The 13784-nt window shown below is 41.0% G+C and overlaps 3 protein-coding genes across 5 annotated transcripts in view; all 3 read left to right on the forward strand.

Annotated features, from left to right (window-relative positions):
- LOC125724129 (uncharacterized) overlaps positions 1-13784 on the forward strand; it is a 229571-nt gene that overhangs the window by 151955 nt on the left and 63832 nt on the right. The window contains exon 3 of one of the 2 annotated variants that reach the window (XR_007387161.1): positions 6187-6926. The exons of the other annotated variant lie outside the window; for it this stretch is intronic. The gene's annotated coding sequence lies outside the window, so the exon portion shown is untranslated. Of the gene's footprint in view, positions 1-6186; positions 6927-13784 lie in introns of those variants that run through there. 2 annotated transcript variants of the gene reach the window in all.
- Positions 1-13784, forward strand: part of LOC125724132 (uncharacterized) — a 160894-nt gene that overhangs the window by 83988 nt on the left and 63122 nt on the right. The gene's annotated exons all lie outside the window — the stretch shown is intronic.
- Positions 4568-13784, forward strand: part of LOC125724131 (uncharacterized) — a 72291-nt gene continuing 63074 nt past the window's right edge. The window contains exons 1-2 of one of the 2 annotated variants that reach the window (XR_007387166.1): positions 4568-4576; positions 5320-6125. Coding sequence is in view for 1 of the 2 variants with exons in the window: in XM_049001095.1 (XP_048857052.1) it covers positions 4569-4576; positions 5320-6037 (726 nt within the window). In the remaining variant the exon portion in view is untranslated. The remainder of the gene's footprint in view (positions 4577-5319; positions 6126-13784) is intronic. The other variant, XM_049001095.1, reaches the window with a different exon arrangement.

Consider the following 13784-nt stretch of genomic DNA (forward strand, 5'->3'; position numbering starts at 1 on the left):
GTTAGCCGAGGGAGTAAATCATCAGGAGTTTCATCTCTCAAACTCCTACTACACTCACTCAGCATCACAGTATGGACTCCCCAATGCAACTGATCTGCACGTACTCTGGGAGGAAACCTGGTTCGGGAACAGCACCATGCAGGACAGACGAGCTCTACAGAGGGTTGTGCGATCAGCTGAGCGCACCATCTGCACCGAGCTCCCTGACCTGCACTCAATCTACAGCAGGCTGTGCTGGACCAAGGCCAAGAAGATCGTGAAGGACCTCAGCCATCCCAATAATGGACTGTTCATTTCATTAGAATCTGTAGAAATTGTGGATAAACTTGTTCTACTTTACTGACACTGTGCAAAAGTCTCTGACCACTGACTGCTATTGTTAAAACTTAAATTGCATCCATTACAAAACTAAAACAATATTTTGAAGCAACTTAAGTTTAATTTAATTAATTAAATTTTATTTTAATATAAATGTAAGTAATTAGTCAACATGTTTCAATAGCTATGATTATGTACATTACAAACCTAAAATAATATTTTGAAGCAGCTTAAGTTTAATTTAATTAATTAAATTTTATTTTAATATAAATGTAAGTAATTAGTTAACATGTTTCAATAGCTGTGATTATGTACTTTACTCAGTCTAGGAGCCATCAGGATATGCAAATGTTATTTATCCAAACCACTGTGAAACGAACAGTGTTGATGATGACTGGACTGTTTCTTTATTCAACTAAAAGTAATGAATCAAATCTAATCTTTATTTATGACTTTTTTTTATTTTATTTTATCCCCAGTGCTTCGAGCAGGCATTTCCTGCTCTGCTCCGTGTGCAAGAAGACACAGCCAAGCCTCTCAGTGCATCTGGCTAGGGTGTGCATGAAGAGGTCTTCGAAAGAGGCCATCCAGGAAGTGATGGAGAAGGAAAAGCAGAATTCCCTTGAACTTCTGCAGTGGGGCAGGGTCTTCAGCTACAGGCTGAACTTCAGCTACATTATGCCTGTCAAAGTGTGTCAGCTTAGCCATTTCAGAACCTCTGCTAAAATCATCCTAGTATTTGTAACGACCATCCAGTGCAGCCATGTATTTTTTGACTTGGCCACTAGCACACCTCATACAGTACAGCTAGTCAATCTGTCACTGACTTTTTAAACCATCCATCCATCCATCCATCCATTTTCCAAACCGCTTATCCTATTGGGTCGCGGGGGGTCCGGAGCCTATCCCGGAAGCAATGGGCACGAGGCTGGGAACAACCCAGGATGGGGGGCCAGCCCATCGCAGGGCACACTCACACACCATTCACTCACACATACACACCTATGGGCAATTTTGCAACTCCAATTAGCCTCAGCATGTTTTTGGACTGTGGGGGGAAACCGGAGTACCCGGAGGAAACCCCACGACGACATGGGGAGAACATGCAAACTCCACACACATGTGACCCAGGCGGAGATTCAAACCCAGGTACCAGAGGTGTGAGGCAACAGTGCTAACCACTGCGCCACCATGCCGCCCCCCTTTTTAAACCAGTATAATTAATTATTTAATTGAGCTGTTGGTGAAATTTAACAAAATCATGGAACGGCTGAGGTGCCGCTGGGGAGAAGTTTGGGAACTGAAGCGGTGTTCATCTAGCCATCCAACTAGATATCAGTAACGCTTTAGAAAACAGAAGAAGTTATTACTAGTTTTTATTGTGTTACTCTTAATTTGCACATGTTCTAATGTTAAATTGTGTCATTTATTCTAAGTCAAAGTACACTTGCTACCCAGATAAACAGCTTTAAACATTTCTTTGGACTGCCTAAGACTTTCACACAGTACTGTATGTCTTAGAACATAAGAAATTTACAAATTAGAGGAGGCCTTTCGGCCCATCAAACTCATTTGGGAAGAACTTAACTAATAGCTCAGAGTTGTTAAAATCTTATCTAGCTCTGATTTAATCATCTCTCCCAATATAATATTGGGATAATTTATTCTCTTCAGAGGCCTCCATAGAATAGTGCATCCATCCCCTCACTTATGTTCAGACAGTCAGAATAACAACAGCATCATCAATTTCACAGCTAGATTTAAAAATTGCTTTAACATAGAGTGATTACAGAAAAAAAAGTAAACAAATATTAACAAGATTATTAAAACGTAATAGACATATTCGTCATTCAGACATATTGCGCTTTTTTAAGAGCAGAAGGGATACATTAAATCACGATTATATTTTGTCCATAATATATATATATATATATATATATATATATATATATATATATATATATATATATATATATATATATATATATATTTACATATATATATATATGGTGGTGCAGTGGTTAACACTGTTGCCTCACACCTCTGGGACCCAGGTTCGAGTCTCTGCCTGGATTACATGTGTGTGGAGTTTGCATGTTCTGCCCGTGTCCTCGTGGGGTTTCCTCCGGGTACTCCGGTGTACCCCCACAATCAAAAACATGCTGAGGCTAATTGGAGTTACTAAATTGCCCATAGGTGTGCATGTGAGAGTGAATGGTATGTGAGTGTGACCTGCGATGGGCTGGCCCCCCATCCTAGGTTGTTCCCTGCCTCGTGCCCATTGGGAACTGGGATAGGCTCAGGAACCCCCGCGACCCAGTAGGATAAGCAGTTTGGAAAATGGATGGATGGATGGATGGATATATATATATATTTATAATTTTACATCATTATAAATGAGAACTATAAGTGATTGCTAATTACTGTTAACTAATGTCCTGTAATCAGTGGAGGCACACGGACACTTTGGCCAGTTATCCTATTTCTTCAGCGCCAGCCCAACACCCAGCACCACAGACAGTGACCTGTGTTACTGTGACATCTGGTTCCTTCATTGGCTCTATTTATTTTTCTAGAAATAACTAATTGGCTCTTCCAGACTATATGAAGAGAATATTTTATTTTTATTTAGACTAAGAAACTACAGAAAATCAGCTCTGCATGTGATCTCCCCTTTACTGCTCAAGGAGGGCACACGCACATTAACAAATATCAATGCAACAATTACAGATGAACAATTTCTCACAGCTTCAGAAGAAGTCAGAGTTCTGTGTAATTCAGAAATTGTCTAAGACCTCTGCTAGAACATTTTCTGCACTTCAAAATAAATGACACCTGGGTCCATTAAAAGAAGGTGATGCTGCCTGAACCACCAGCCAAGGCTGGGAGGAAAGGGAGGAACACTAGTAAAATGAAGGAAGAAAAGCAGCCCACCCTATCTCATGGTCACGGATACAAAAGTCAGGGAGTGTTATGAAGAAGACACCACACTTAAGACCATGGTTTTATGCAGTGAATTACACCAGAGAGAACTTTTGCATTTTAACTGTGTTACGTAACATTCCTCAGCCTTCATTTTTTTCCACAGAATGCAGGACATAATTTACGGTGCCAAACAAAACAGCGGAACTGCATTGTAGCCAATTATTTGTTTCAGTAGTTTTAAGATAAATAGAACATAAAATGGTTGTTTTACTTAGGTAAAAATCCAGTTGAAACAGACTTTATTTTAAAAAAGTTACATTGGCTTTAAGTGATGGCACATGTCGCTTGTGTTAATACTGCTTTGATTTTGAGGATGAAGTCTGAAGTGTAGGTGACATGCAGAAGCATGCAATTTGACGTTTGGGGATTGTAGTTTTTAATGGGACAATTTGAATAAGGAATACTGGTGATATGCTTTTTAAGGGGACAGCACACGAAAATTATAATACAGAGTATTAAAAGAACCGCTCTTTAAAGGAACTGAATTATCTTAGTGTATTTTACATCACAAGCACTCTCGGTCCGTTGGGGAGTCCGTCCCACTGTACTTGGAGAATGCTGCCATGCATTAATCATAAATTTCATTCAGTTGTGCGACAGAAGTTCCCTTCTAATGTTTTCTTCAACATAACAAAGTCCCACGGTAACAAAAACGCTGAGGCCAGGATCGTTAATTGCAATGTGGGGAATGCAGACCAGCTGGGGTGGGGGATCGTGCTCAGTCAAGGTAAAAGGCAAACGGGTAAATTGTGAATACGCTCTTAATCTAACTACAGCTTCTTGAATTGTGGGAGGCGTGTGTAACATAACGTTGTTCCACATACCAATATCACTACGTATCGGTATCGCAAAACAAAGTTTTAAATGTTAAGATTCTGTCATTCTGAAAATCAGAGTATTTAAGACATTATGTTACATAGCGATTTGTGGAGATAAATGCCCTCGGACAGTAGCGTTCATTTCATATTAAGTCTCTTTAAGTCATTGTTTTATGTTATGCAGGATGAATGTGCGAATTTTAATTAATCATCCTTTAAGGGTTATATGCTTACGGTGTTGTATACTATTCTCGGTGAACAAGTTAACTTGTAAAAGTCTGTTCCTCTAATTATAGAATAATATATAGAATAATTATACAAGAGCTATAATTATTATGATGTTATTATTTAATTGTGTGGGCCGTGTTGCTTGATTACATTTGACTCTTCGGCACGTGGGACGCTGCCGGTTTGAAAGACGCAGCTTCACTTGTTTTCTGCACCAAGATGACGAGGTACGTTGCTTTTCTGCTCCCATTTTATCGGATAATTTTTCTTATTTAGTATCTGTCAAATTTGCATGTATATTAAAATATGTTTGGTGAGTAAAGTCAGTATATTGCTTTTAAATAAAGTGATTTTGTTCCGGGGTACAATGTTAATTATATTTAAATTTTATGCGCAAAGTGTAGTTGATATTTCGCTTTTCCGCGTGCGCTTTACTGCGCTTAAGTAAATAATTGCGCTTGCTTGTGAGTAAATTAGTTCATTGCTTTTAAATAAAGTGAATATTGTTGCGGGCTACTGTGTTGGTTATATTTAAATTTTATGTGCAAGTCGGCTAGTTTCCTGTGCCGCAAAGTCTAGATGATATTTCACTTTTGCACGTGCGCTTTCCTGCGCTTTCATGTTGCATTCGGAAGAGGATGCGGGTGGTTGCGCTCGGTGCTGCCTACAGCAATGATATTCCAGCAGACCAGGAGAGGGCAGATGTATTGCAACAAACACAGATAAAAGTAGTGAAGCAAGACCTGAAAAGTTTGTTTGGTGACTAAAATCAGTATATTGCCATTTAGTAAAATTTAAAATTGTTCCAGGCTTCTTTCTTGATTATATGTAAATTGTATGTGAAAGTTAACTAGTTTCCTATGCTATAATGCAGTTGTTCATTGCGAAGGTGTCAGTGCAGAACTGAATTCCATGTGCCAGGAGTGACTGACAGCTCTATTGTATTGCTTGTGTGTTTTTCCTCATTCAGAAACAAACGAATTGCAAAAGCTGTCAGCTGGAGCAACGATCGATACTGGGCAACTTGGGACAAGTGGATGGAAGTGATTGACTGGGAAGATGAGGAAGAGCTGTGCTCCCCAGCAGAATCACCCTCTGACCAGGCTGACCGTTCCATCGTGTCACACACCCGAAAGCCAATTGCCAAGGCAGTTAGCTGGACGGATGATGTGTATTGGGCAGCCTGGGACAAGTGGGATGAGATCATCTGCTGGGGTGAAGAAGGAGAGTGCTCCCCAGCAACTCCACCCATCAACCAGCCTGGGAGGGATAAGGGGTTAGACATGCATGGGTTAGAGGTTTTTCTGTTAAATGAAAGGACAGTCTCCATAAAGCCTGCAGATGACCACCAAGACAGGCTGAAAATAGGAGCCGTAGTGGTCGACCTCTGCCAGTTTGAGCTAGATGGTGTAAATGATAAATTTGAAATTGTCGAAATACAAATTGGAGAGGTCAAATTGGAGGAGACTGCAGAGAGGGGTTTTAATTCAGAATTTGAATTGGAAATTATGGATGTGGAGATAGAGGTTGTAGACAGTGAATTCCAGCTGAATGCTCTTAATTGGGAAATTGCTGGAACTAAAGTGGACAAATTATTAGTGGAACACCTGAACATAACTAATCTAGAAGCAGGCAGTGTGAAGGTGTCCACATCAAATGGGAATGTGGTATATGTCAATGGTATGTGAGTGTGTTTGGTAATGATGGGTGTGAATGGTGTGTGTAAGTGGTGTGTGTGTGTGTGTATGAGAATGGTGATTGAATGGTGTGTGTGAGGTAATGGCGTGTGAGTGAGTGTGAGTGGTAATGGCGTGTGTGAGTGAATGGTGTGTGTGAGTATATGGTGTATGTGAATGGTCTATGTGTGTGTGAATGGGGAGTGAATGGTGTGTGAGTGACTGGTGTGTGTCTGGTGTTTATGAATGGTGTGTGTGAGTGAATGCTGTGTGAATGGTGTTTATGAATGGTGTGTGTGTGAGTGAATGCTGTGTGAGTGACTGGTGTGTGAATGGTGTTTATGAATGGTGTGTGAATGAATGGTGAGTTTTTGTGTGTGTGTTTGTGTGTGTGTGTGTGAATGATCTGTGTGTGTGAGCCTGCCCTGTGATGGGTTGGTGTCCCATCCTGGGTTGTTCCCTGCCTCGTGCCTGTAGCCTCTGGGATCCATCTGACCGCCTGTTCCAAAAGGCAAATTGATCCCCACATCCCTGAACAGGAGAAGCGGTTTTAGAAAATGGATAAATGTTCCCAGAGGTGTGAGGCAACAGTGCTAACCACTGTACCATGCATATGTATAGGATATGTAGAAGAATACCTGTTGCAGTTATCTGATGTGTGTGTTTTTCACTCTCCCTGCCGGCCCCTGGAGGTTTGGGCTTCCCCTTTGAGTCTGGTGCCTCCCAAGGTTTCTTCCTTCTAGGGAGTTTTTCCTTGCCACTGTCGCCTATGGCTTACTCACTGGGGGCTTTGGGTGGGGGTGCTCTAAAGCGCTTTGAGACAATGTAATGTTGTGATATCGTGCTATACTTTGTTGTGTAATTTTCTATTTACTCATGCAAATAAATAATTGTTTGATAACAAAAAGCACTTGTTTCATTCTTTTTACTGCGAGCATATCAGTCACTTCCCTTGTGCTCCTGCATTCAAAAATGAAAGTTTGTCCTGCCCTGCACTTAATTGCCATGGATTCTACGGGAATGCAGACCTCTACTTTGGTGGAATCCTGCTGTTGTTGTAGATGGTCTGCTCAAACGCTTTCACATTGTGTACAAGCAGATTTGTTTCTGTATCTCTGTAGAGAAGCATTCTTTTCTTCTACCTGGCAAATCCACAAATATAATAGCAATCCACCAAGGTGCAAGTGCACCTAGCTCTTAAAGAAAATGTTAGAAAAAATTAGTTTATAGCATGTTTAAACCATAAACACAGCAGTGACTGAGTACATCCCTTGTGGACCAGGCGCCTGGCTTTGACTATTTTTCTGCCATTAAACTAGCAAAGGTGGCTTGGCCATGACGTAAAATAACTTGTGCCTTTAAATTGTTAAAAAAAAGTCCTGTGTGTTGTAAAGTGAGGTATGAAACAGATACCAGGTCGTTTCAGTAACGGTCAGCGTACGTTTTCTTCATGTGATTTTGTGGTTTCAAATGTTTCATTGGAATCAATAGTATTTGCCAATTCCAGTTGCCAGGTAACTTCAATAATTTGAATAGAATACATGATAACATTTTAAACTAGATTACAGTTAATTGTTATTTTTCTGTTTAAAAAAGACAATTGCTGTAATTTACATACGACAAAACCTGTAAAAGACATTTTGGAATTCTTTTCTAAATGAAATGAAGGTACTTTGTTACTCCCCTTGGGGAAATTCTATTTTCACCTACCCCATTTTGCCCTACTTGACACATGGGCACAGACGAAGGTGACAGCAAGCCTGGCAGCAAAGGGCAGCCACCTGTAGGGACACCCATGGAGCTGGGGGTTTTACAGTGATTAACAGCAATTTTGCAATACTTTTCTGGCAGTTTTTTTTGCTAGGAATTTACAGTCAATTCTACACTGAAACAGACGTCATTCCTAAGCGCAGCATGGACTGCTTCTGGACACAGTATCAAATGCGACTTCCAGAGTCACTTGAGTAAGCTGGAGATGCTACATCCCCGGGTAAGATTACCTGCAGTAGGCAGCCTACCAAAAGAGGGCCTTTCCTGTTCCCTTGGTGAATTAGAAAACCAGTGGAGAGAGCTCTCCTGTTGCAGTTTCACAGAGATGAACAACATGGAGAACTTTGGATTGAGGTTTTGCAGTATGAGGGTGCTGAAGGAAAAAGGAGTTTTAAAGACATTGGTCTGCCTGTACTGCAGATTTTGTCTCTGCCCATTTCAGATGTTCATGTAAAGCGTGAATTTACTAATGTGACATTCCTTAAATATAACCACCGAAACAGAACGGTTGTAAATTTGCTGTCCAGATTGGTAGATGTACAACTTGGACTGCAAAGAGATGGACTGACACAGAGGCGGAGCTATGGATAGGCCTGGGTGGGATTGACAGCTGGGCCCACCCATTCAGATTAATGAAATTACATTTTTTATATATAAATTACCGGCTTCTAACTGTTCCTATACATCACTGTTGTTACTGTGGCAAGTACAATAGAATGTGTGAGCTCCCTCTAGTGGTGCTCTAGGTAGAACACCACAGTCGTAGGTGTATTATTGTTGCAGTCACCATGTTGTAAATATATAAGCCAATTTAAGAAAATTTGGGGTAATGAGTTTCACTCAGAAGTCCATCCATCAGCCACTTTTCCATATTTAAAGGCTGCAGGAGGATGCTCACATGGAAAAAAAAGACTAATTCATTTCTTTATCCAAAACTATTTCTTTCCTCATTCATTAAAACGAAAAGAGCTTTAACTTGTGCGTGCATTGCTTCATTTTAAGCAGCATTATGGAGTATCATTGAAGATAGAAAAGTTTATGAAGGGTCTGATTTTCGACATCTTTTACTCCTGGTTTGGGCTATAAAATTGGAAGGAGTTGCCAAACATGACCGTGCAGGGTCTGCGCTGTTCTCATCTGTGAACAGTGTGTGGGTTTGTGGGTCAGGCATAAATTTGGGGGGAGGGGCTCCCTCCAGCATTAAAATAGGGAGATATCCCCCAAAATAATATAATTCTTCATATTCAAAAAAGTACAGATAAAATTAATCTATCTCACCAGTTAATGTAAAGTTTTTTCACCCCAAGCACACCTACCCTTCCCGAAAATGGTTTAGTCTGAAGTCCTGCTCTGGGGTACGTTTCCTATACCACGATGCACTTTGCAAAAGACAAATATATATCAGGAAAATATATAGCAGGAGATGAAAGAAAAAAGATACATTCTGCGGGCCATGGCTGCTGCCGACTGGCAGAGGGTATGAGGAGGAAGTGCAGGGACGATGTCAGCATCACCAAAAGGATGGTTGCAGCACTCTGGAGGGAGCAGGTGAGGTGGGCTGGGGGGAGCACCAGTCTGCATTCTCTCACTCCTGGGGAGGACCGAGTATTGGCCATCCTAGATCTCAGAAGCACTTGAGGGAGTCCCGGGGTGCATAAATCTCTGTAGTCTACCCACCTCCCAGACATCTGTGCTTTCTACTCCCCAGCCACTTCCTCTTGGCCCACCAACATTTGTCCCCCTGTAGTGTGATCACCAGGGTTCCTCAATGTGTGGCACCTCCACACCTGGCTCCTCTACATCAGCCATCCCTCCTATAGGCCCCTCTACATCAGGGCGACACTGTCCCCTGAGTCCCCAGAATACCTTTCAGTCTGGTAGATCACCAAACCCCAACCATCCTGCTTCCTTGTCACCACACGCCCCTCCTTCCCCCCACGCACTCAAGCCCACTGGTGCAGAAACATTCGCTGCCAATGTAGTGAAGAGCTCCTCAGGTCTGAAGGTGGAAAAAATATCTGTTCTGAGGGGCATCCGGGAGGAACCGGCAGCCCTGATGGAGCAGTATGAAAGACACCATAAAGAGGTGATCGCCTACCGGAGAGAGACACTGGCCTTACTGGCCCAAAGGGTCAGGAGGCCCAGTGTGACAATATACTGTATCTCCCCACCTCTTAATGTCAAGGGCGCCTCCAAGGGGCGGCCACATCCCTCCTTGGAAACCTCTGGCCACCCCTGTGGCAGCCCCCAAATATGGCTGTAGAGAGATTGTTTTATAGCGAAAGCTGTGGTGCACTCAGGGACCATTAACTGTGTAGCACCTGGGGCCTGCATCATGAAACTGAAAGTCTGAGTTAGAACAAAAGTTTTAGCCTAATAAAGTCAAACAAATGCAATGCGCGATCATAAAAATCATGCCTGTAAGAAGGCTCCTGCAGTTTTAAGGGCGCACCGGTGCATGCAAAGGACTGTGGGTGCACTGTGGGGACACCGAGGCACGCGCTGACAGCGTGTTAGAACTTAAAGTTTTTCCTGGTCAGCAATATATGGAAGTCCTTACATTATATGTATGTATTAAGTTATATAATTGTGCTATGTAATTACCGAATGACGCTAAACTCATTTAGTTTGGCTTTAATTATGCTGATGTTTAATGCCGGTGTTGTGCTGCAAACTGCCCCTCTGCCACGGATTGTAATCTTTCATTTTAAAGGAAGTGTAACTTCATTTATCTTGCTTTAAGCAAACTGAAAACTCACATTACTTGTTTATAATGATATTTTACAGACAAACCTGAAGTTAAGATTAACTACCTCCTGTAAAACGTCGCAAATGTGACATGATTTAAAGGCGACAGTAATGCTTCGCTTTTCGACGACAGACGCCTTCAGTCGCAAGAAGTGTTTCATTTTCTTGAATAATATTTTTGATACTTTGTTGAATTAATTCTGCCTCGATATTTTTGATATTCTGTCTTCTTTTCATACTTATAATGCGGCGAATAGCTTCATACTCGGCACATCACACCTGGAAATAAAATAACATCGAACTAAGCAACAGAAGTAATCAGAACATAAGAACATAAGAACTATACAAACGAGAGGAGGCCATTCGGCCCATCAAGCTCGCTTGGGGAGAACTAAACTAATAGCTCAGAGTCGTTAAAATCTTATCTAGCTCTGATTTAAAGGAACCCAAGGATTCAGCTTGCACTACATTATCAGGAAGGCTATTCCATACTCTGACTACACGCTGCGTAAAGAAGTGCTTCCTTAAATCCAGCTTGAAATGTTCTCCCGCTAATTTCCACCTATGGCCACGAGTTCGTGTATTTAAACTAATGCTGAAGTAACTATTTGGTTGAACAGCATCCAAACCTGTTAGAATCTTATATACCTAGATCATGTCCCCCCTCAATCTCCTTTGCTTGAGACTGAACAGATTTAGCTCAAGTAACCGTTCCTCGTATGACATTCCTCTAAGACCAGGAATCATTTTTGTAGCCCTACGCTGCACCTTTTCTAAGGCCACAATGTCCTTTTTAAGATATGGTGACCAAACCTGCACACAATATTCTAGGTGAGGTCTCACCAAGGAATTGTATAATCTTAGCATTACCTCCCTTGACTTAAACTCCACACACCTGGAGATATACCCCAACATCCTATTGGCCTTTTTTATTGCTTCCCCACACTGGCGAGAATGGGACATGGAAGCATCAACATACACACCAAGGTCTTTCTCATGATCAGCTACCTTTATTTCAGTGACACCCATGAAATACCTGTACTTTATATTTCTGCTCCCTAGATGGAGTACCTTACATTTATCGACGTTAAATTTCATCTGCCAGGTATCGGCCCAGTCACTAATTAAATCAAGATCCCGCTGTAGCTGCTGAGCCACTAATTCAGTATCTGCTACACCACCCACCTTGGTGTCATCTGCAAATTTCACCAGTTTACTGTATATATTGGTATCCATATCATTTATGTAAATTAGGAACAATAGTGGTCCTAAAATCGAACCCTGCGGTACCCCACTATGAACGCAAGCCCACTGTGACATTGTGCCTCTTATAACTACTCGCTGTTTCCTATCTGTTAACCAGTTATCAATCCAGGTGGCTACGGTACCTAAAATACCTGTCACTTTGAGTTTAAGTAGGAGCCTCTTGTGGGGGACAACATCAAAAGCCTTTTGGAAATCTAAGTAGATGACAAGTAGTCAGCACCCTGCACTTCTTAGTATTTAGAAGTTATGTTTTTCATTGGGTCGAACTTGCTATATCTTGACGTTAAAATTTAGAAAGCTATGTGATTTAAAAGTACTTTTTTCACTTTAATATGACATTATTTTATTAATGCTATATTATTCGTTAAACTTTTGTTTTAGTAGTGTGTGAGATCACAATCACCAGTTACAGCTACTCTTTGCTGAAACAGACATTAGACTAATTATGTCTGGATAACTGAGTACATACTGTATTGTGCATTTTTTCCCAGTGGCGAGTCTCCAAAGTTAGCCAGACTTCTGCATCAAGCTGCAAGGATATTAATGAGACAGTCTGAAAATTCAGACATAGTTGTAGCAGAAGCGACATCACTGGTGTCAAATCAAACACCTGGGGTGTCAACCTCAGCCAGTCTTTCTGCACTTGTTGCACATTCTGAATTTAACACATCTAGACAGGACCAGATTGAAAGAAATCTAGTCCAGCTGTTCCAGTTGTATGACCGTTTTAAGAGGACAAAGGGACCCATACCAAAGGGTGAAATAGAGAGCAAGTATAACAACAGAGTCATGGACACATGACTTCTTCTGTTTTGCGGAAAAAGATGTCCATCCTTTGCCAGAAGAACATAGTCATTTACAGAACTGTGGCCTAGGTAGGAAGCGAATAACATTCCCAGATAAAAATGGCAATTACAAAGACCTCTGAGATGTCCTGTATGCAGCTTATCCACCACTTAATACTTCTGGAGGATTTCAAATTTTGGGATGTTTTAGATCAATATATTTGGAACCTCTGCCAATACCACCCAATGGATATAGCGTGAAATACCTTAGAACAGAGAGTGGTTTGAATCAGGCAGTCGACTATATCCGTCCACTCCGTCCAAGTTAGCATAAGCACAGATGGATTGTGTAAGCTTAATGAGGTTAGTCACAAAAAATCTTGCCTTTTTTGTACACTTGTAAATGTTTCATGAAAGCATCTCACTTCTCCTACGAAATATCTTCAATTTCTTTAAACTACTACAAATAATTACTAAATAGAGTTATGTTCAGAGATTTACATATGTCTTGTTTGTATTATGCTGTGTTTAACTGTTATGCTTTCTACCTTAAGGGCCAAGCATTGGTGCTGGAAAAATGTCAGACCTGTAGAAATTATATTCCCATGCAGTCTCTAGTTCAGCATGTTGAACAGTGCTCAAGGTAAAATACATGATTTAGACTTTTTTTGTCTTGCATCACCTGAGACATTATTTCAATGTGTGTTAAATGGACTTTAAAACTCGCTGAGCATTTGTTAAAGTATTTAGATGTATGCTGAGTGATTTTAATGTATCATTTAAATGAAAATGTCTTTATATTCTTCTTGTAAAGCAAAACCAACAGCCAGATACCAGATGCCAGGCAGAGGAAGCACCTTGTACTTCACAATCACTAGCTAACATCCAAGCTGATATCACCCCGCAGATTTTAACTTCCACTGTTATAGACACAGAAAGTCCATCTGTTTGTACATACAGGTATGATTAATGTAAATGAGGTCTCAGAAAGATAGAAAATGTAAGAACAACCTCAAATGAGCAAATTTTTTCAGGGACTATTTGGACCTTGTTTGCTCTGATGTGAGTGAGTCAGAGGATGAACAAATCAGTCGAGCTATAGAAGAGTCATTGATAGAAATGTCAAGTGAGTTTAATGTTCAAATGTCGCAATTTTGTTATGTAGTGTTTTTTTATGTTTGGTTGTGTGA

This window comes from Brienomyrus brachyistius, unplaced genomic scaffold (genome assembly GCF_023856365.1).
Source record: "Brienomyrus brachyistius isolate T26 unplaced genomic scaffold, BBRACH_0.4 scaffold55, whole genome shotgun sequence".
Lineage (NCBI taxonomy): Eukaryota > Metazoa > Chordata > Actinopteri > Osteoglossiformes > Mormyridae > Brienomyrus > Brienomyrus brachyistius.